General features: G+C 46.5%; 1 protein-coding gene across 4 annotated transcripts in view; it reads right to left on the bottom strand.

The window, feature by feature from the left end:
• NCAPG2 (non-SMC condensin II complex subunit G2) overlaps nucleotides 1-23,909 on the bottom strand; it is a 66,124-nt gene that overhangs the window by 22,238 nt on the left and 19,977 nt on the right. For all 4 annotated transcript variants that reach the window (XM_020886176.2, XM_020886178.2, XM_020886179.2 and 1 more), the window contains exons 12-16: nucleotides 23,730-23,855; nucleotides 11,470-11,649; nucleotides 9,952-10,104; nucleotides 6,157-6,379; nucleotides 5,341-5,444 (exon numbers count right to left, since the gene is read on the bottom strand). In XM_020886176.2, coding sequence (XP_020741835.2) covers nucleotides 5,341-5,444; nucleotides 6,157-6,379; nucleotides 9,952-10,104; nucleotides 11,470-11,649; nucleotides 23,730-23,855 — 786 coding nt within the window. The remainder of the gene's footprint in view (nucleotides 1-5,340; nucleotides 5,445-6,156; nucleotides 6,380-9,951; nucleotides 10,105-11,469; nucleotides 11,650-23,729; nucleotides 23,856-23,909) is intronic.

The following is a 23,909-nucleotide window of genomic DNA, read 5'->3' as shown; positions in this document are numbered from 1 at the left end:
TTCAAGTGCTGGGATTTTTGTGCAAATGGAATGGGAAAAGACACAGGGAGCAAATAAACTAAAGAGGGTGCCTTTTCATTACTGTTCATGGGGTTCTCAAGGCAAGAATGCTGAATTGCCATTCCCGTCTTCAGTGGACCATGCTTTGTCAGCCATGAAATTAAAAGATGCTTGCTCCTTGGAAGAAATGCTATGACAAACCATGACGGTATATTAAAACGCAGAGACATTACTTTGCCAACAAAGCTCCATCTAGTCAAAGCCACGGTTTTCCCAGTAGTCATATACGGATGTGAGAGTTGGACTATAAAGAAGGCTGAGCACCAAAGAATTAATACTTTTGAACTGTGGTGTTGGAGAAGACTCTTGAGAGTCCCTTGGGCTGCAAGGAGATCAAACCAGTCAATCCTAAAGGAGATCAGTCCTGAATATTCCTTGGAAGTACTGATGCTAAAGCTGAAGCTCCAATACTTTGGCCACCTGATGCAAAGAGCTGACTGATCGGAAAAGACCCTGATGCTGGGAAAGATTGAAGGCAGGAGAAGGCAGCGGCAGAAGATGAGAAGGTTGGATGGCATCACTGACTCAAAGGATGTGAGTCTGGGTAAGCTCCAGGAGATGGTGAAGGACAGGAAAGCCTGGCATGCTGCAGTCCATGGAGTCACAAAGAGTCGGACATGACTGAGTGACTGAACAACAAAAGAGGGTGTACAGAAAAAACAAGAATAGTTGCTATACAAAAGGAGATTTTTCAATAGGCTCTTAACACTTGGAACGACTTATGGCTAAATTTAAAAAAACAGTAAAACTACTAAAGGGTTAGAAAATACTATGTGAATGACAAAAATAACAAATTAACAAAATTTCAATCTGTATTTTAGTTTTTACATTCTAACATTAGGCATAGTAATCTTATCATTAAAGTCCCTTGAGAAAGGCGCCACTTATCCTTTACAAAAATATGCTAAGTTCCTAAGATTTCATTAAATAGAAATTTAGCAGAGATTTTCAGTAGACAGTAATGGGAAAAAAATTAAAGAATAAACTCAGAAACTTTTGCTTTCAGCCATCATATATTCTTATAATGACAACATCCAGATGGCAAATTGTATTTCTTTTCTACTACCAGTTATAATCAGTTCAGTTCAGTTCAGTCACTCAGTCGTGTCCGACTCTTTGCAACCCCATGGACTGCAGCATGCCAGGCCTCCCTGTCCATCACCAACTCCCAGAGCTTGCTCAAACTCATGGCCATCGAGTCAGGGATGCCATCCAACCATCTCATCCTCTGTCGTCTCCTTCTCCTCCTGCCTTCAATGTTTCCCAGCATCAGGGTCTTTTCCAGTGAGTCAGTTCTTCACATCAAGTGCCAAAGTATTGGAGCTTGAGCTTCAGCTTCAGCATCAGTCCTTCCAATGAACACCCAGGACTGATCTCCTTTAGGATGGACTGGTTGGATCTCCTTGCAGTCCAAGGGACTCTCAAGAGTCTTCTCCAACACCACAGTTCAAAAGCATCAATTTTTCGGCACTTATGGTATCTCAGCTTTCTTTATGGTCCAACTCTCACATACATACATGACCACTGGAAAAATCATAGCTTTGACTTAGACGGACCTTTGTTGGCAAAGTAATGTTTCTGATTTTTAATATGCTGTCTAGGTTGGTCATAGCTTTCCTTCCAAGGAGCAAGCATCTTTTAATTCATGACTGCAGTCACCATCTGCAGTGACTTTGGAGCCCAAGAAAATAAAGTCAGTCACTGTTTCCATTGTTTCCCCATCTATTTGCCATGAAGTGAGGGGACCGGATGCCATGATCTTAGTTTTCTGAATACTGAGTTTTAAGCCAGCTTTTCACTCTCCTCTTTCACTTTCATCAAGAGGCTCTTTAGTTCTTCGCTTTCTGCCATAGGGTGGTGTCATATGTGTATTTGAGGTTACTGATATTTCTCCCAGCAATCTTGATTCCAGCTTGTGCTTCATCCAGCCCAGCATTTCACATGATATACTCTGCATATAAGCTAAATAAGCAGGGTGACAATATACAGTGCTGATGTACTCCTTTCCCCAATTTGGAACCAGTCTGTTGTTTCCTGTTCGGTTATAACTGCTGCTTCTTGACCTGGATACAGATTTCTCAGGAGGCAGGTAAGGTGGTCTGGTATTCACATCTCTAAAAATTTTCCAGTTTGCTGTGATCCACAAAGTCAAAGGCTTTGGTGTAGTCAATAAAGCAAAAGGGGCTGTCTTTCTTTAACCCTCTTGCTTTTTCTATGATCCAAAGAGGTCGGCAATTTGATCTCTGGTTCCTCTGACTTTTCTAAATGCAGCTTGAACATCTGGAAGTTTTCGGTTCACGTACTGTTGAAGCCTCGCTTGGAGAATTTTGAGCATTACTTTACTAGCATGTGAGAGGAGTGCAATTGTACAGTAGTAGTTTAAACATTCTTTGGCATTGCCTTTCTTTGGGATTGGAATGAAAACTGACCTTTTCCAGTCCTGTGGCCGCCACTGAGTTTTCCAAATTTGCTGGCATATTGAGTGCAGCACTTTCACAGCATCATCTTTTAGGAACTGAAATAGCTCAACTGGAATTCCATCACCTCCACTAGCTTTGTTTGCAGTGACGCTTCCTAAGGCCCACTTCCATTTCCAACATCCTATCTTTATGAAGCAGGGTTTTCCAGAGACAGCAACCAAAATGGGATTACGGAGTAGATTGGACATGTTCGAACTACTGTACAATTGCACTCCTCTCACACACTATCAAAGTAATGCTCAAAATTCTCTGAGAGGCTTCAACAGTATGTGAACCAAGAAAGACAGCCCAGCTCAGCCTCTTTCAGAATCTCTGCTAATGTCAAGAACCGCAGTGCTCACTCACAGCCCTCACAGCTCGCTCGCCACTTCACCTTCCGACTGGAGCACAGCTGCCGTCTCCCTGAAGCGGCAGATGGAGCTCACCGAGCAGGCTGACCACGTCACAGAAGGAAGCAAGTTTCCCAACCCATTCTGTGTCACTAAAATGTGCTGCCAGCCATGATTGTTTTTCTAAAAGAAATCTCTGGAGCAGCTCTTATAACTCGAAAACTCTGGCCAGCGATCTACCTTTCGAAAGCCAGCTCGAAAGGTAGCAGTGCTTGTGTATGAGAGAAGACGTGTGTGCTCTGCATCCGTTTCCTCACAAACCTGTGCAGATGTGAGTTAAAGGCATGCACTTAAATGTGGTTGGTAATTTTAATCATGCCCTCAACGTGAAGCTCAGGTGCCATTTCTCAGCTGGCCAGCATTTCTCTACAGATGACACCGTGCACAGACACACTCAGAAGCGACCTCTCTGACCCGAGCAGTGAAACCAGAAGGCCGCCCAGTCTTGGCAGCTGCTCCATTCGTGTATACGCCGATACAAAATGACCAGTTCAATTTCCCTGGCATGTAGTCATTCAAAGACTTGAATAGTTCTGCAGCTGCGCTGTTGGTTGGCAACAAAAGTGCACATGGCCTCATGCACATCCTCCTGAAAAATATGTCATGGAAAACAAGCACTGCTGCCTTACTAACATCAGCAGGCTCATCAACCTAGACCGCACACTACGGTGATTCAGTCCTCTCTAACGCTGTGCCTCACTACCCTCTGTTTCATCAATTCATCTAGCTATGGTGCTAGCCAAAAGAGGACCACGTGCCACCTTTTGAACTACAGTGTCTCCTAAAAGTTCACAACAAATGGCCTTAGCAGCAGGCAAGATCAACTCTTCACCAATAGTAAAGGGCATCTTAAGTTTAGCAATGCAGTTAGCCAGTAAGAATGATACTCTCAGTGCAGACACATTTGATCAAGTGGTAGCCCTTCAGTAACGGCTTCTGTTCTTCATGTTCACGTTTTTTCCTTTTGAAAAACTTCAAAGGCTTGTCTTTTAATGCAGGGTGCTTGTTCTCCATGTAGTGAAGCAGTTTTGATGGTTTCCTGGCTTCATTGGATAGCTGGTCGCCACATGTTATACAAACCAGGCTTGGAAAATGTGAATCACCTGTTGCTATGAACTCATGACTTAACTAGGACTCGGTATGTTCTTTTAAATGCACATTTCTTTTTGTTGGCAGTCTTAGAGGCTTCTGCTGTCTCACCGTGCGGCCTTTCCCCATTTTCACAGCAGCTCTGTGACATTTGGCTTTGTACTCATTTTGGCTGGAGTAAGCTTATGGGCTTACCAAAACTGGGCACAACGAGAAAGAGGCACGGACAGAAGTGGTGAGTAAAATAATGGGCAGGCCAGGCATGGACTAAAATAAGTGTGGGATTCTGACTTAAAAACCTGCCACCAGATGCAGCTTGTCACTTGCCACTCACTTGATAAGGTTTTGATATGCATCTGCAAGTAGCTGTTCACTATGGTCTCTGTGCAGTACAACCTCAACTACTGACACTGTATTTGCAGCTGCCCCCCAGCGTTAGCATCACTGCTTCAGCCACAGCTCATCAGGCATGAGATTCTCATGAGGAGTGGGCAACCTGGAGCCCCCACATGCACAGGTCACAGTCGGGTTCGCACTCTGATGAGAGTCTAGTGCCGCTGATGAGCTGCAGGAGGGGGCACTCAGGCAGTAATGCCAGCAATGGGGAGCATCTGTAAGTACCCGATGCCCACTTTCCGCCATGCAGCCTGGCTCCTTACACGCCACAGACAGGCCAGTCCGGCTGGGGACCCTGCTTTAGAGGTACATAAGCATGACAGTTTATTTATAAGCTTAAGATACTGTTTGTAAGTAATAAGTATCTAAGTCTTAAATGTTCCTTTTTTAATAATATAATCAATAACTTCAGATTCTGAAGAAATATCAGTTATACAGTCTCCTGGATAAATTACTTTAAACAATTCTCAATAAAGCTTGTATCCTGAGATTTAAGCTGACGACGTTTCTAGTAGAATCTTCGGGCAGGAGCAGTAAACAAATCCTTAGGGGCCCCACCAGCCATCTAGCGTAAAACACGGTGGCCAACAGGCCCATCCGGGTGTGCCACCCCACAGACGCTTAAGGTAAAGAAACCTGGGAAAAGGGTGTGACCAATAATAGCATTTCCTTTGTATTAGATCCTACTTAGACTCCACAGTGAACTACAAAGATCACACAGGAGGTTGCTCCAAAAAATTACTTGTGATTCTCCAAAATAATTAGTTGCTGTATAAGAACTAAAGGAATAAATGAAAAATAAAACACTGCCAAGGTAACATTTCGTGGAAGCAGAGCCTCTGCCTTGCCACCCGTCCCTCTAAGCATGGGGAGCCGCCCGCCAGGCTCCACCCTGAGCAGGCGCTGGGCGCCCGCCTCAGACTCACGCTAGTGTTCTCCTTCCCCGGCTCCTCCGCGTCCTCCCTGCAGGCGCTCAGGGCTCTCCCGATGCAGGCGTTCAGGCAGTGGCGGATCACGTGGATCAGTTTTGCTAAAGCGCGTAAGACAATCATGTGTTTCTTCAACAAAATTTTCTAACAGTGAAATTATAACCCCAAATAATTACAGTGTTATTTTATGGGACCTCATTAAGAACTGCACTGGTATGTGTACGTACACTGTACGTTCTCAGTCATGGCCCAAACTGCGCTGGGCGCGAGGCGAACGTGTGGGGCAGGCGGGAGCCAGACTAGGCGCTGGGGTGAGGGGCCGGGCACGGCGGGGCGGGAGCACGGGGCCGTGGGGTGTGTGTGTGGGGGAGCCTGGGGGCATAGGGGCAGGGGCGCGGGGTGTAGGGGAGGGGTTCAGCGTGTGGGGGTGTTGGGGCACACAGTATGGGGTATACACGTTGTGGGGTGTGGGGGGCCTGGGGGTGCAGGGTGTGGGGGCATGGGTTGCGGCCTGGGGGTGTGGGGTATATGTGGTGTGGGGGTGGGGCATAGGGGGCGATGTGAGGTGGGGCCTGGGGGTGCAGGGCTGTGGGGGTGCAGGGTGTGGGGGCATGGGGTGCGGCCTGGGGGTGTGGGGTATATGTGGTGTGGGGGTGGGGCATAGGGGGCGATGTGAGGTGGGGCCTGGGGGTGCAGGGCTGTGGGGGTGCAGGGTGTGGGGGTATGGGGTGCGGCCTGGGGTGTGGGGGCAAGGGTGCAGGGTGTGGAGGTCCTGGGGCGTGGGGGCGGGGCGCAGGGCAGGGCCACGCATACCTATGTTGGTGCAGGCCGTGTGCTCGTGCGCGTACTGGTAGAACCTGCGCGCGGCTGCGTGGTTCATCTGCAGCAGCGCCACGCAGCGCTCACACCACACGGCCTCCGGCTGGTTCACCGGCAGGAAGGAGTTGAAGATGAGCCCCACCAGGCGCCGGCACACCGGTCGGGAGTCCGACTCCAGACGCGCCAGAATGTGCTCCATGGGGCATATTTTCCAAAACTGTACACGGCACAGGTGCAAAAGAAAACCAAGAGCACAATCAAAAAGGAGCTAATTTTCATATTCTAGAAAACTCATTTCAAATGACTCCACCAGGACCTGGGACTCTTCTGCAGAGAAATCAAGCCCATATTTGAAGGAGACTGACATGCATGGCAGCTAAGCACGAGGCTGCCGGACTTGATTATAATCCAACAGGGCAGCAGTGGACGCCCAAATGACAATTATGATTATCAGCCTAATAATTTTAAAGTTTCCTGAAACAACACAATTTTCAGGCCATCAACGTGAAAAGTGGATTTAAACATGTGCAACAGGTTTGGCACAGAAGGCTAAAGCGAGCACCTGGTCTCCCGCCTCAGACACAGGCAGCCCATGGGCACCTCTCCTGCTGTCTCCCGAGTGCTGACCGGGTGCCCACGTGCCTCCTCCACCACCTACAGCTGCTGCACACACATGCACACAGAACTGCCTGCTGCCCTCAGCTCAAAAGCATCAAAGTTGTCCACCGCCCATAGAAAAGGGCCAAACTCCTCGACAAGCATTTAAAACAACGAGAAACGCCACAGAATAATAGACATAAAACAGAGTTCTATGGGAAGTGGGCATGGGGGCAGTCAGAGCCTGTCTGTCACTTGTGCAGGCACACTCATCTGTGTAACGGGAGCAGCATAGAGACACGAACATTTCTCAAGGAACTGGCTCCCACGACAGTCCCCTTTCCAGGACTTTTGGTGGATCTTCCTCATCAGCACGTATCTTCAGGTTTCCAAGTCATAAACACAAAGGCCCCTCCCCAGGGACAGGCTTCCATGCGCTGCCTGCCCAGTGCCTTCCACACTCCCGCAACACCTCAGTGCATCCTGCAGGCCTGAGGACCCTGCACTTCCAGACGGACACACTCCACCTCCCCTGGAGGGGATGTCTGAGCATCAACCCTACCACCACTCCCCACACGCCCCTGGGACACTTCCATGCACACACTTGGTATTTCTGAAAGTTACTGCAGGAAAGACAGGAGCCGCCCGACAGCCACGCCATCAGCAGAGTGTCAATCCAGAGCAGCTGGCACAGCACCAGATGTGAAGAGGGAAGCTGGGTGCTCGGGAGAGCAGGGCCCTTCAGCCTCAGGACCGCAGAGTTCACCCAAACCTGCTGAAACCAACCAAGACACCCAGGAAACCCTGACCACGGGGCAGCGCTGAAAACAGGGTTTTCACACTGAAAGGGCTGGTTCCTGCACACTCATGGAGACCAGACCACCTTGAACGGACACAAGCAGCTGGCACAAACACCGAATGCCAAGGTTCCAGGGCTGGGTGATTCTTGCAGCAAACATTCCCTGCAAGTCTGCCTTTCCAGAAAAGCCCCATATTAACCTATTTTTCTTTGATTTACTTTTCCTGAAATAGAACAGTTCGGATTAATTCAGGATTCTTCACTTACCTGAGATCTTATTTTTAGTCCAAACATATTACCCACAGGTGACATTAACAGCAGACAAGACCATAAACAAAATTGCTAACCGGTGTTTCATTTCTAAAGTTAAAAATAATTGCATATTAAGAAATCCCAGATTGGTTTTTTAATAAAGATATTTCAATATTAGTATACTGTTTATTTGGCCTAAATCTCAGCTATACAACATAAAAACTGCAGAATTTCAAAACAAACAGTAAACAACTTGAAATCACCAGCCCTGAGGATGGAAAACACAGACAGAAGCCTAATTAAGAAGCGGTGACTGCCTGGGGCCTCAGGACCTGACTGTCTAATTAGCGTTAATTACTCACCACCTTTCGGCGTCTGTGCCCAGAGCCTTCGCCTGGCCCTCCGGGGCAGCGCCTCCAGGACTCACGGGTCGTGAAGGCAGGATGCCCCTCACTGTACACAGCAGTCAGGACGGCAGGCTGGCAGCACGGGCTCTGCCTGTGTCGCCTGTGCGCGTGCGCTCCAACCTGGGCCGGTGGACACCCACCCGCTCCTCCTAGATACCTCTCCACTGGCCTGTCCATCTGTGATCTGGATTTTCAGAGAACTGACTTGTGTGCCCGTAACAAAACCTTCCAGAGATCTTACAGCTAAATCACTCTCCGCCTTGCCTGGGCAAGCTAAGCATTAAGGCACAAGAAGCGTCTCACTAAAGCATTATGCTTCCTCCTCTGTTCCTCCTCCTTCCCCAGGCCCCAGACTCTCTGGGCACAGACATGTTGTCCAGGTCTCACCTGGCCCCTCCCCTGCTCTCCTGGGGACTCAGGACATCTCTGCCATCTCACCAGCCATCCCCTCAGTGGTCCTCTGCAAACGGATGTGCACTTCAAACAAAACACTACACCACAACTCCCACTTCAGGCTCAGAACCACACTTTCAATAAGCTGTTAACAGCAATCCAGTCGACACTGCAGCCAGCCTTTCTGTTGAAGCAACAACCTGATCCTAGACTCCATACACAAGTACAAAAGCCCAGAGCACCATGAACTCTGAAGGAAGAGCCGGAGGGCACACACACCAGGACGGTCCGCAGATCTGCAGGAGCTCGGGCTGTGGCCCTGGCCGAGGATGGACAGGCACAGTCCGGAAACAGACCACACACCAAGGCAGTGAGACCACGGAAGCCAAGTAAAATAGCCCTTTCTCATTAAAAAAAATCCAGTTCAAAATTCGAAAAGCATAAAATAATGTGCACCCTTGGGAGGGGCAAATCCTCCCCAGCACCCCATCTCCAGACACCCAATCCCCTCCCCTTGCCTCAGAAACTGGTGTCCACTTCCTGTTTTCCTCCAGGGATATATGTGAAGCGGCTCTAAGCAAATACACAGGTATGTCCCTGTTCTCAGAGCCGGCAGCACCCCACCACTCATCTGCACTCCCTCTGTCTAACTTAGTGGTCTTTCCACGAAAGCGTGCCCCTAGTCATGGCCACGTGGCAGCATTTCACAGCATGAACACACCCCAGGGATGGGAACTGACCCCCCACTGACAGACATGTCAGCTTGTTCCCAAACCCTGAGCCCTGACAAAAGACCACTTTAAAGCACATATCAGAGAATTCTTGTGTAGGGGAAGAAAACTCTTATTATTATTACCAAATAATAATGTAGTTAGCAACCTCATAAGTGACATTTGTAGCCAAAAGCTGAACAGAATAAGACTTAAGAGAAAACACTCACCTCAGTGGTTTACACCAAAATGCACACAAATCAACAAACCCTCCTTCCCTCTGTAAGATGTTGTAGGATGGGGATCTCATATTCGACATGCTCAAGTAATATTTTAAGTGCTTACTGTGTGCCAAGCGTTTAAATATTGCGACAAAAATTTTCAGGTATATGATAAAACTATAATTTAAGGTGGGGACTGCTTATATTAATGTGTTTCAAAAAGACAGCACACAGCGACAAAACAAATTATATTTTATGACACAACTGGTAGAATATCCCAGACATCAGTTAGTTTAAAATGTGGTCACTGAAACTCTTGGAACCAAAACTTTTGTTTTGTCCTTTTGTTGATAAAAATAAATAAACTTGTTTATTTCATGTACTAAATAACAAACCTCTAGTCACCTTACCTTAGCAGCCCTCACAGCCTTAACTTTCAGCAGCATATCAACAAAAGCCACCCTCACTTTCTCTGAATTGTCATGGAGACAGTATTTTAATGCTGGCAAAAGCTGTTCTAATAATGGGTGGCTCAATTTATTATCCAAAATTATCGGTAGACACTACGGGAAACAAGAAAGACAAAAACAGTTCAAAATTGGAACATAAACAAGGAAAAGTTCAGGTAAGAAAAATTCAGTTCTCTCTTTACTAAAATCATCAGTAAAACAAATATATCCACAGAAAATGATACTTTTGCCAACACAATTTCATAGAAAAGCATTCATTGAATGAATTAATCTGGTTTCAGTGCTTGATGGTGAATTCATCCATTGCTTCATTCAACCAAGACTGAAGCAGTTATGAAATAATTTCCAGAGCTTTCCGAGCTAAACGTTAAAGGGTTTTACTGGAGTTGAAAGAAACAGGAGGCTCTGGTGGGAGGTCCCAAAGCCAGGGTCTGAGTCCTTCCAGTCCTCCTCACAGCCCACTGCTCCCCTGTATGTCCTGACTCAATGCTGCACGGAAACGGGGGGCACAGCGCCCCCCACGTCTCAGACCCGTGCTCCCCCACGGCCGTCCCCTCACCTCAGACAGGCATCCGAGGGAGCGGCCCAGGCTCAGACCAGACACGTGTCTGGAGAGCTGACATGCTGCACCACGTTCTCTTTCCAGTTTTTAGGAAAAAGATGCGTATTTTTAAGAGACTTTATTTTTTATTTATTTTTTTGGCTGTTTGCACAGCATGTGGGATCTTACTTCCCGGACCCGGGATGAAACCCGCACCCCCTCCAGTGAAAGCACAGAGTCTTAAGCACAGAACCTACCAAAGTGAAAATGACATCACTCAGTCATGTCCGACTCTTTGTGATCCCATGGACTGTGGCCTGCCAGGATCCTCTGTCCATGGGATTTTCCAGGCAAGAATACTGGAGTGGGTTGCTATTTCCTTCTCCAGGAGGACCTACCAAGGACATCACTAAAAGACTATGTATTTTAAACATCACACTGAAATGATTACAGATGAGCTGATAAATGTCCTAGGTTTGCTTCAAAGTAACTGTGTGTGAGAGATGACAGAAGCAGCTACAATGAAACAAGTGTGGATGTGTTCTGAGAACTGCTGAAATGGGTGATGGACAAAGAATGTTCTTGTAGGTTCTTGTGCAAAGTACCTACAGTATACAAAAAATTCATTCTGATATATAATAACATTAAAAAATTTTAAATACATGCAGCTCCTGTTCTAAAACACTATGCCCCCTCTGCTAACATACATGACAAACTAGTATTATTTCAAGTAGACTTCTTTTTTGGGTAACCCTTTTATTCTGTTTTCTTCACAAGTGACTTTGGATATACAACAAAAATGTGAATAATGCTATACTTATGGAGTAGGGCTTGGGTGATTTTTAAATTTTTTTTTCTCTATAAGTTAGAACTATTCTATGATAAACAGTTACTCCTTATATAATTTAAAAGCTTACCTTAAAGACAGAACAGCGCACATCAGCAGAGCTCAAATCAAATGCCAGCTCCTCGGTTACCTTCTTGAGGAGATCAATAAGAATGGTCGGAGGCATCATCTCCCAGTATTTGGAGGTTATTTTACAAACACCAAGGATCCCTGCAGAACGGACCATCGGGTAAGGATCTTCTAAAAGGCTCTGTAAGTACAAAAGGGAAAAAGGCTGAATTATCTTAAATTAGTTCACGGTTTTCCACATTGGTTTTACTCGTGGGCACAATGGCAGTCACAACCCAACAGCCATTTCAAGTCCAGAGACATGCAGACCTGGGGACCTCCAGTCACGTGTCGTTCCTGCAGTCACACACACACACCCGGGGACCTCCAGTCACGTGTCATTCCCACAGTCACACACACACACACCCAGGGACCTCCAGTCACGTGTCGTTCCTGCAGTCACACACACACACACCCAGGGACCTCCAGTCATGTGCCATTCACGCACAGTCACACAGGCAAACCCAGGGACCTCGTCATGTGTCATTCCTGCAGTCACACACACACACCTGGGGACCTCCAGTCACGTGTCATTCCCACAGTCACACACACACACCTGGGGGCCTCCAGTCACATGCCATTCCTGCACAGTCATACAGGCAAACCCAGGGACCTCCAGTCACATGTCATTCTCGCACAGTCACACACACACAGCACACCTCCAGTCACGTGTGCTTCCTATAGTCGAGTGTTTACAGAAAACCATCTAGACAGGAATACATCAAGGCTGTATATTGTCACCCTGCTTATTTAATTTATATGCAGAGTACATCATGAGAAATGCTGGACTGGATGAAGCACAAGCTGGAATCAAGATTGCCGGGAGAAACATCCATAAACTCAGAAATACAGATGACACAACCATTATGGCAGAAAGTGAAGAGGAACAAAAGAGCCTCTTGATGAAGGTGAAAGTGAAACAGGAGAGTGAAAAAGCTGGCTCAAAACTCAACATTCAAAAAATTAACATCATGGTATCCGGTCCCATCACTTAACGGCAAATAGATGGGGAAACAACGGAAACAGTGACAGACTTTATTTTCTTAGGCTCCAAAATCATGGGAGATGGTGACTGCAGCCATGAAATTAAGACACTTGCTCCTTGAAAGAAAAGTTATGACAAACCTAGACAGAATATTAAAAAGCGAAGACATTACTTTACCAATAAGGTTCTATCTAGTCAAAGCTATAGTTTTTCAAGTAGTCATGTATGGATGTGAGATTTGGACCATAAAAATAGCTGAGCACCAAAGAATTGATGCTTCTGAACTGTGGTGTTGGAGGAGACTCTTAAGAGTCCCTTGGACTGCAAGGAGATCCAACCAGTCCATCTTAAGGAAATCAGTCCTGAATATTCATTGGAAGGACTGATGGTGAAGCTGAAGCTCCAATACTGTGGCCACCTGATGCAAAGAACTGATTCACTGGGAAAGACCCTGATGCTGGGAAAGATTGAGGGCAGGAGGAGAAGGGGATGACAGAGGATGAGGTGGTTGGACGGCATCACCAACTCAATGGATGTGAGTTTGAGCAAGCTCTGGGAGCTGGTGATGGACAGGGAGATGTGTGTGCTGCAGTCCATGTGGTGGCAAACAGTCGGACACGACCAAGTGACTGAACTGAACTGATCGAGACACACGTGGTGCCTTGCCTGCCGACCCTGCCTGTGACTCTGTGATTGCAGGGTCTCCAACACCACACTGCCACACAGAGGGAGACACAGGGACTTTGGTTATTCTTGTGAAACACAGAGTATTGACTACTCTCATGAACTTCCAAAATGCCATAACACACTAAGCCCAGAATACAGTGAACCCGCTTGTGATCAACTGTCCAAGCAGTGGGCAAGGTGGCGGCCAACAACATAGGTGGGGACCGGAGGTTACGCACCCCTGATCCACATACATGGATCCCACCGAGCACCTAACAGAGGAGGCGTGACCCTAACCTACTCCATATTTAACCAACTTACAGGAGATTTAAAGGGCAGAGGAACATATGAATGACAAGTAGGAGAGGTTCTATGGGAAATGAGAAAATAGCTGTGTTTCCTCAACAACAGAAGCCAGCAAAAAAGAAGAAAAACAAAGAGAGAGGGAGACGGCGTGACTGCTGGAGCAGAAGCTGGTTGTCCAAGAGATGAACACACCAGCCAGTCACAAGGTAGGTCTCGCCCAGACACAGATTCAAACAAAACTGGGGGAAAAAAATCACTGAAATGTCGCTGAAAAACAGTACCTTGAATATCTGATCAAATCAAGGAATCGCAATTCACCTTGCTTGCATTGTGCCAATGGCAGGGTTGTGTTTTAAAGAAAAGCGCCCCTGACTTTGAAGAACAGCTGCCGCAGTAAAGGGGCTTCCCTGGGCTCAGCGGCGAAGGGTCCGCCTGCAGGAGGGCCGGGCTCCACCCCGGGTCGGGAAGGTCCCCAGGAGAAGGGACGGCCACCCGCTCCAGTCTTCTTGCCTGGGGACTCTCCTGGGCAGAGGACACTGGTGGGCTACCGTCCATGGGGTCGAGAGAGCTAATCTTAGGTAGGTTGATAAGGAGTCCAGGGCCCTCACGGAGGAAGGGGTCCAGGGCCCTGGAGGAGGAGAAAGGGATCTGGGGCTCTCAAGGAGAAAAGGACAAACCTTCGTCTTTGTGCTTTGTCTCCGTCACATAAGAGCTAATGATCACACAACAAAGCAACTCATCTTAAGCTCTGTACTAAGGATGCGGTCAGTTCAGTTGTTCAGTTGTGTCTGATTCTTTGCAACCCCATGGACTGCAGCATGCCAGGCTTCACTGTCCTTCACTGTCTCCCAGAGCTTGCTCAAACTCAGGTCCGTCGAGTCGGTGATGCCATCCAACCATATCATCCTCTGTCATCCCCTTTTCCTGCCTTCAGTCTTTCCCAGCATCAGGGTCTTGTCCGATGACTCAGTTCTTCACATCAGGTGGCCAAAGTACTGGAGTTTCAGCTTCAACATCAGTCCTTCCAATGAACACCCAGGACTGATCTCCTTTAGGATGGACTGGTTGGATCTCCATGCAGTCCAAGGGACTCTCAAGAGTCTTCTCCAACACCACAGTTTAAAAGCATCAGTTCTTCGGCGCTCAGCTTTCCTTATAGTCTGACTCTCACATCCATACATGACTATTGGAAAAACAATAGCCTTGACTAGATGGACCTTTGTTGGGCAAGTAATGTCTCTGCTTTTTAATATGCTGTCTAGGATGGTCATAACTTTCCTTCCAAAGAGTAAGCGTCTTTTAATTTTATGGCTGCAGTCACCATCTGCAGTGATTTTGGGAGCCCAGAAAAATAAAGTCAGCCACTGTTTCCATTGTTTCCCCATCTATTTGCCATGAAGTAATGAGGCCCTTATATACTAAGGATTATGTAACAACAATGTATCTTGTTTGAGGACATGCTTCTCCTTTTTAACAAGAACCTTCTGACTAATCTTGTTATCTTAAGACTTATGGGAGTGGATCTGGTAAGACCTTTGTATTGTTAATTCTAATCTTGTTAATTTAAGATGTAGTTATGGGAGTGGGTCTGGTTAGAGTATGTGAGGCCTTGTTTAGACTAGCTCCAGGGGCACTCTCCCATCCCCCTTCTGATATTTGTGTCAGAGGCTTTCTCTGCCCTCTTTCACTCTAATAAAATTCTGCTACACAAACGCTCTTGAGTGATCAAGTCTGCTCCCTGTTCGCAAAGTTAAATCTTTGGAGATCACGACCCGACATGATTCACCAGAAGCTATTAGAGTTGCAAAAAGTTGGACATGACTGAGCAGCAAACACATTCATTGAAGTACTTAATGCTTTGTGGCTTTGTGAAGTACAAATGCTTTGTGGCTCAGATCCGCTTAAAACGGGAGAAGAAACCAAGTGGGCCGGGTCAGCACCATCTGAGGGCACAGGGGTCCCCTGCACAAGGCCCTCTACTGCTATATGCGGAACTTTCTACTCCAAAGTTTAAAAGCAAAAATGATGCTCACTGCATAATCAGACCAGAAAAAGGCTGAACTAGGATGAGTAAGCACTTCCTTCCTCCTCTCCTCCCGGATGACGAGAGCCAGAGCAGGCAGTGCTGCAAACACTGGTCTGGGGGGGGGGGGGGGGTCCGCTCCCCCAGAGCAGGGCTGTGAGCGGGTAGCACTGTGTCCACAGAGCTCAGACCAGCCGAGCCGGGCCAGGCCTTGGCAGACACTGCGGGGCAGGCGGCGTGGGAGTGAACAAGCTGCTGGGAAGAGTGGAGACAGACGCTGAGGGAGCAGGCACACAGAGAGCAGGCAGGAGCTCTGCAAGCAGCACAGGCAGGAAGAGCGGAGCATGTGCAGCAGGACACCCTCCATCCCTGCCCTGGGGGCCAGCCTGCCTGCTGCCCACGCCGAGGCCGCGGGGACTCCACCAGCGCCCAGCCCATCCACCGACGCAAAAGCACGACCAGCGCAGCAGGCAGGGAAGACGCCCACGGAGGCCAGCACCACACCACCAGCGAAACTCCGAGCCGGCCACCTCCTCCAGCCAACCCTTTCTCCACAACAAGGATGCAGAGTGAAGATGATAGGTCACTTGAGAAAAACAAACAGCAAGGGAGACAAAATAAAAAACAGGAACATCAGGAACTCACAAGTTGCATAGCTTTTGTTCTGTATGGATTACTAACAGCATTACTCTTCAACAATAATTCCAGGTAATCACCTTCTGGCACACAGCCCACATCAGGGACTCAATCGACCACCAGGACAACAGCACTTAACATGTAATGCGGCTTCTACATAGAGAGCCACTACCCTTCAGGGACCACAGACACGCACAGGGGCCTCCTCTGTCATCTCCATCAAGCCCTCCCTCACCTCCTAGACCCCCCACCCCCCGACTCAGGCCCTGACCCAGAGGGTCATGAGCTCACCGCTGACCCACAGGCCAGAGAGGCCCATGCCTGTCTCTGCGTGGCCCACAGGACATGACAATGGTTTTTTACTTCCAAGTGGTTGGAAAAAATGAATAATTTTCTGCAACATGTAAATATCACATTGAATTCACATCTCGGTATCTGTAGGTCAGTTTCATTGGAATAAACCAATCGGCTGCCTTCCTGCCAAGCAGCAGGTGGAGTGGCTGGACCACATGGCCAGCCTAAAACCACTATTGTCTCGTCCTCCACAGAAAGAACTCCTGCTCTTAACCAGCTCTGTTATTAACTTAACCATGACACTGCACTACTTCTTAAAAGGAGTTAGGAACAAATGGACATTGGAAAGAAGAAAAGAAAAAGATTATTAAGAAAATTTCCTTTGTCTAACATGCAACCAGCACACTGAATATCATGTTATAGTGGTATAAAAAAAAATCAAAAGATAAAGAAAATCTTCCTTAAAACTTCAGAAGCCCTCAACGCTAGAAAACATACAAAATATTTTGGCAGTCCTGGAATAAAATGATTCTGAATACAAAATTCTCTACCTGGCTGAACTATAAAGTGTCACAGAAAAATAAAGGATATTTTAGGATTTGGTCAGAGGCACCTGCCTCCCCAAGGACATCCACAGCAAAGCAAGGCCCAAGGAGACTCAGCTCTCATGGCTGCTATTCACCACCACCTCCCCCAATGCACTCACTTCACTCCCAAAAGGGATCTGAGGCCATCACAGGGTACTCTGCTCACACAAAAGCCTGTCCCTATCCATTTTCATCCCAAACAAGATTCCATTATTGCCAGTTTTAATTTTCAAAGGTCTCTAAAATATCTGTTTTGACAGTGACATCTCATTTCTATAAGACTGTTGACCAAGTTTTGCTTCTTGAAAAACATAAACCCATCTCCACTAAGAAAAAACCATAGGACTTCCCTGGTAGCTCAGCTGGTAAAGAATCCACCTGCAATGCAGGAGACCCGATTTGATTCCTGGGTCGGGAAGATCTACTGAAGAAGGGATACACTACCCACTCCAGCATTCGTGGGCTTCCATGAAGCCAGAAGTGCCTTTGAGTGTCTGAGTGTTTCCTGCAGAGGCACGGGTCTGCAGTGGTCTGCTGAGGGGTCAGGGGCTCTGACTGCAGCAGGCCTGGGAGGCACGGCGTGTGGTATAAACCCACATGCAGGAGGTCACCATTAGCCCTACCACAGAGCCAGGGGTCATACGACCCACAAACTGGAGAACAATTATATCAAAGAAGTTCTTGCACTGCTACAAAAGTTCTAGGGCCCAAACAGATTCCCCAACCTGGGGATTGGGCAAAGGAACTGACAACCCCCAGGGAATTTGACTTGGAAGGCCAGTGGGATTTGATTGCAGAAACTTCCACAGGACTGGGGAAACAGACTCTTGGAGGGCACAAACAAAACCTTGTATGCATCAGGACCCAGGAGAACGGAGCGGTGACCCCACAAGAGAATGAGCAAGACTTGCCTGTGAGTGTCCAGGAGTCTCCGACGGAGGCCTGGGTCAACAGTGGCCTGCCACGGGGTCAGTTTAGTTCAGTGGCTCAGTCATGTCCGACTCTTTGTGATCCCATGGACTGCAGCACACCAGGCTTCCCTATCCATCACCATCTCCCAGAGCTTGCATAAACTCATGTCCATCGAGTCAGTGATGCGATCCAACCATCTCATCATCTGTCGTCTCCTTTTCCTCCTGCCTTCAGTCTTTCCCAGGATCAGGGTCTTTTCCAATGAGTCAGTTCTGCCTATCAGGTAGCCAAAGTATTGGAGCTTCAGCTGCAGCATCAGTCCTTCCAACAAATATTCAGGACTGATTTCCTTTAGGACTGACAGGTTTTATCTCCTTGCAGTGCAAGGGACTCTGAAGAGTCTTTTCCAACACCACAGGGGCACTGAACACAACCGTCCTGGGAGCCCCAGGACATGCTGGCATAAGTCCTTTTGAAGGAGGTCACCACTACCCCTACCATAGTTTGGCCTCAGGACAAACTACAGGGAGGGAACACAGCCCCCCCCCCCCCCCCCATCAACAGAAAATTGGATTAAAGACTTACTGAGCATGGCCATAAGAGTAAGACCCAGATTGCCCACAGCCAATCCCTCCCATCAGGAAGCTTTCAAAGCCTCTTACACTTATCCATTAAAGGGCAGACAAAATGAAAAACACAATCACAGAAAATTAACCAAACTGATCACATGGATCACAGCCTTGTCTAACTCAATGAAACTATGAGCCATACAAGGTAGGGCCACACGAGATGGATGGCTCATGGTAGAGAGTTATGATAAAATGTGGTCCACTGGAGAAGGGAATGGCAAACCACTTCAACATTCTTGCCTTGAGAACCCCATGAACAGTATGAAAAGGCAAAAAGATAGGACACTGAAAGATGGACTCCCCAGGTCGGTAGGTGCCCAATATGCTACTGGAGAAGAGTGGAGAAATAACTCCAGAAAGAACAGAGCCGGAGCCAAAGCAAAAACAACACCCAGTTGTGGATGTGACTGGTGATGGAAGTAAAGTTAGATGCTATAAAGAACAATACTGCATAGGAACCTAGAATGTTAGGTCCATGAATCAAGGTAAACTGGAAGTGGTCCAACAAGAGATGACAAGACTGAACATCGACATTTTAGGAATCATGAACTAACATGGACCAGAATGGGTGAATTTAACTCAGATGACCATTGTATCTACTACTGTGGGCAGGAATCCCTTAGAAGCAATGGAGTAGCCTTCATAGTCAACAAAAGAGTCCAAAATGCAGTACTTGGGTGCAGACTCAAAATCGACAGAATGATCTCTGTTCATTTCCAAGGCAAACCATTCAATATCACAGTAATCCAAGTCTATGTCCTAACCACTAATGTCAAAGAAGCTGAAGTTGAATGGTTCTATGAAGACCTATAAGACCTCCTAGAACTACCACCCCAAAAAGATGTCCTTTTCCTCACAGGTGACTGGAATGCAAAAGTAGGAAGTCAAGAGATACCTGGAGTAACAGGCAAGTTTGGTGTTGGAGTACAAAATGAAGCAGGGCAAAGGCTAACAGAGTTTTGCCAAGAGATTGCACTAGTCATAGCAAACACTCTCTTCCAACAACATAAGAGATGGCTCTACACATGGACATCACTAGTCAGTCAATACCAAAATCAGATTGATAATATTCTTTGCAGCAGAAGATGGAGAACTCTATACAGACAGCAAAAACAAGACCTGGAGCTGACTGTGGCTCAGATCATGAACTCCTTATTGCCAAATTCACACTTAAATTGAAGACAGTAGGGAAAAACCACTAGATTATTCAGGTATGACCTAAATCAAATCCCTTATGATTTTACAGTAGAAGTGACAAATAGATTCAAGGGATTGGATCTGATAAGACAGAGTGCCAGAAGAACTATGGACAGAGGTTTGTGACATTGTATGAAGGCTGTGATCAAAACCATTTCCAAGAAAAAGAAATGCAAAAAGGCAAAATGGTTGTCTGAGGAGGCCTTACAAATAGCTGAGAAAAGAAGAGAAGCTAAAGGCAAAGGAGCAAAGGAAATATATATCCATCTGAATGTAGAGTTTCAGAGAATAGCAAGGAGAGATAAGAAAGCCTTCCTAAGTGAACAATGCAAAGAAATATACGAAAACAATAGAATGGGAATGATTAGATATATCATCAAGAAAATTAGATACCAAGGGAACGTTTCATGCAAAGATGAGCACAATAAAGGACAGAAATGGTATGGATCTAACAGAAGCAGAAGATATTAAGAAGAGGTGGCAAGAATACACAGAAGAACTCTAGAAAAAAGATCTTCACGACCCAGATAATCACAATGCTATGATCACTCACCTAGAACCAGACATCCTGGAGTGCAAAGTCAAGTGGGCCTTAGGAAGCATCACTACCAACAAAGCTAGTGGAGGTGATGGAATTCCAGCTGAGCTATTTCAAATCCTAAAAGATGATGCTGTGAAAGTGCTGCACTCAATATGCCAGCAAATGTGAAAAACTCAGCAGTGGTCACAGGACTGGATAAGGTTAGTTTTCATTCCAATCCTAAAGAAAGGCAATGCCAAAGAATGCTCAAACTACCACACAATTGCATTCCTTTCACGTGCTAACAAAGTAATGCTCAAAATTCTCCAAGCCAGGCTTCAACAGTACATGAACCGAGAACTTCCAGATGTTCAAGCTGGATTTAGAAAAGGGAGAGGAACCAGACATCAAATTGCCAATATTTGTTGGATCACAGAAAAAGCAAGAGAGTTCCAGAAAAACATCTACTTCTTTCTTATTGGCTACACTAAAGCCTCTGACTCTGTGGAGCACAACAAACTGTGGAAAATTCTTCAAGGGATGGGGATACCAGACCACCTGACCTGCCTCCTGAGAAATCTGTATGCAGGCAAAGAAGCAACAGTTAAAACTGGACATGGAATAACAGACTGTTTCCAAAGTGGGAAAGGAGTACTTCAAGGTTGTATCTTGTCACCCTGTTTATTTAATTTACATGCAGATCACATCATGTGAAATGCCAGGCTGGTTGAAGTACAAGCTGGAATCAAGATTGCTAGGAGAAATATCAATAACCTCAGATATGCAGCTGACACTACCCTATGGCAGAAAGTGAAGAACTAAAGAGTCTCTTGATGAAAGTGAAAGAAGAGAGTAAAAAAGCTGGCTTAAAACTCAACATTCAAGAAATTAAGATCATGGCATTCAGTCCCATCACTTCATGGCAAATAGGTGGGGAAACAAGGGAAATAGTGACAGACTTTATTTTCTTGGGCTCCAAAATTACTGCAGATGGTGACTGCAGCCATGAAAGTTTAAAAAAAAAAAAAAGTGCTTCCTCCTTGGAAGAAAAGCTATGATCAACCTAGACAGCATATTAAAAAACAGAGACATTACTTTGCTGACAAAGGTCCACACAGTCAAAGCTATGGTTTTTCCAGTGGTCATGTATGGATGTGAAAGTTGGACCATCAAGAAAGCTGAGCACTGAAGAATTGATGCTTTTGAACTGTGGTGTTGGAGAAGACTCTTGAGAGTCCCTTGGACTGCAAGGAGATCCAACCAGTCCATCCTAAAGGAGATCAGTCCTGAATATTCACTGGAAGAACTGATGCTGAAGCGGAAGCTCCAATACTTTGGCCACCTGATGGGAAGAACTGACTCACTGGAAAAGAACCTGATGCTGGGAAAGGTTGAAGGCAGGAGGAGAAGGGGCCAACAGAGGATGAGATGGGTGGATGGCATCACTGACTCAATGGTGTTGACAATCAACCCCAGCCATCCACCCTGAGCAAGCTCTGGGACATGTTGATGGACAGGGTAGCCTGGCGAGCTGCAGTCCATGGGGTCACAAAGAGTCAGACACGACTGAGTAACTGAACTAAACTGAAAAGAAAAAAAAATGTAAAAATCAATGTTCTCTACAATCTAGTTTTTTTTTAAACTTAAAGGAGTTATTTAGAATTTAATACTTATAGTTCTGAAAAACAAATTTAACTGACTTGAAATTCCTTTAATGTTTTTCATTCCTTAAATTCAAAGAAAATAGGAAGTATTAATTTTTACTTTTTAAATAGTTAATAAAGCAAATACAAAGTTCATAATGATTAACCTGAATACAGACTGTCTATGATACAGGGGCACTATGTTAAGCTCCGGGAGTTGATGATGGACAGGAAAACCTGATGTGCTGCAGTCCATGGGGTCACAAAGAGTCAGATACTGCCGAGCAACTGAACTGAACTGATGTTACAGTGGACTCTGTGGGATGGTTACATCATTTTACAGACTGTAATGTCCTTTGGGACAGTTATAACCACTGTCACCTTAGCACTAGGGATTGAGCTAAATGCTTTATATACAATTTTTCACTGGAACCTTATCACAATCTGATAAAATATTTTCTCCAGTATTAAAGAAGAAACAGGACTTGAAAGAGGTTAATTTGAGAAAAATCAGACATTAATTGGGAACTGCGATTCAAACAAATTGCATGACTCCACACTCTAAACAACCATGAAAACTGCCTTCCCATCTGTGGGCTGGGACGACACCTTCCTCATCAACGGTCAGGCCCATCGCCGGGGCCAAGCACCTGTGGCAGATCCCATGTAAGAGGGGTGGTGCTAGACCTCCAGCACACACTCCATCTCTGCATTCAAGTGTAGAATCTTCAATGCTTCAGGTAGACACAAGTGCTTCACAGATTGGACACCTGAACTAAAAAGAGCATAAGTTTTTCATGGTCTTATGGCTAAAAGCTTCCAAAATCTAGTTGTGGTTTGCCCAGCAACATTTGTCCACAAAAGTAACCATGATCCCCAAAGGGACTTTTAAATAAACACAAGTGTGGATGAGGCACACCTGGCAAAACACTGCTGCTGGTTCACTTCAGGGGGGTGAGTGTCTTTGCGTGTGTGGGCGGTATCCGTGGGTGAAATGTGAATGCACAAGTGAGTAAATGTGAAGAGGTTAAGCAGGACATCATAATTATACTACTGTTTCAACTTTCTGCATGTCTGATATGTTTTTTAGTGGGTCAGAAAACAAACAAACCAAAGCAAGTATTTTAGGACAGCTATGGGTAACCTTCACTATCATGCCATTTTTGCTATCCCTTCCTAAAATGTTATTCTACTAACTAGGCCAATAGGTAGTATCTCTTAGCTTGTGTCAGGAGACCCTGCAAATGCCAGGGGCTGTGGAGAAATCAGCAGAGGCTCACACTGTCCTACCAGGTGAAAGATCGGAGATTACCCCTCAGAAATAAATGTCACATCCTGATGTCCTAACGTCTCACTAGATCGGAAAAAACCCACTGCCAGAGGCATTACTTGCCTTAAAAGCTAACTAGTGTGTGTGTTCATGACACTGCCCCACTTTACACAGGTGCTACCACCACGCCCGCCACCCAGATGAAGACAGAAGAGTCAGTGCCCAACTTGCCACAAGGTACAGAGCTATCAGACAGAGGGACCAGCCCCGGGCTCCGTCCCGACCACTGTGACACGGCCTCTCTGCTGGGGCAACACATGAGACACTTCAAACTACACACAGTAAACAACGGCAGGTTCCAAAAGAGACGGAGAGGAAGAGGAAACAGACCCTGCGAGTCCTCGCTGCCACAGGAGGCATGGGGAAAAGCCAGGTTCCTGGAAAAACGGCAGGATCTGGAAAGACTGCCCTCTGGAGGCCGCACGGGGCAGTCACAGGGACACCCAGGCCCAGGCTTGGCTGCAGGCTGGGAGCCCGGCCACAAGAATACATACGTAGAGTTCTTCGAACTGTTTCTGAATCTCGCTGTCCATCTCAATGGCATTAAATCCTGGATGCCGGATAGGAAACGCTTCAACAAACAGCAGTGCAGCATTGGACCGGACTTCCGAGTTTCTGGCCTGGAATGGGGAGAGGAGTTTCAGAATCCAAAGAGCTGACGGTCAGAGGCGTCA

Source organism: Odocoileus virginianus, chromosome 1 (genome assembly GCF_023699985.2).
Source record: "Odocoileus virginianus isolate 20LAN1187 ecotype Illinois chromosome 1, Ovbor_1.2, whole genome shotgun sequence".
NCBI lineage: Eukaryota > Metazoa > Chordata > Mammalia > Artiodactyla > Cervidae > Odocoileus > Odocoileus virginianus.
Note: the sequence above shows the minus strand (reverse complement) of the source record. Positions and strands in the feature narration are given on the sequence as shown.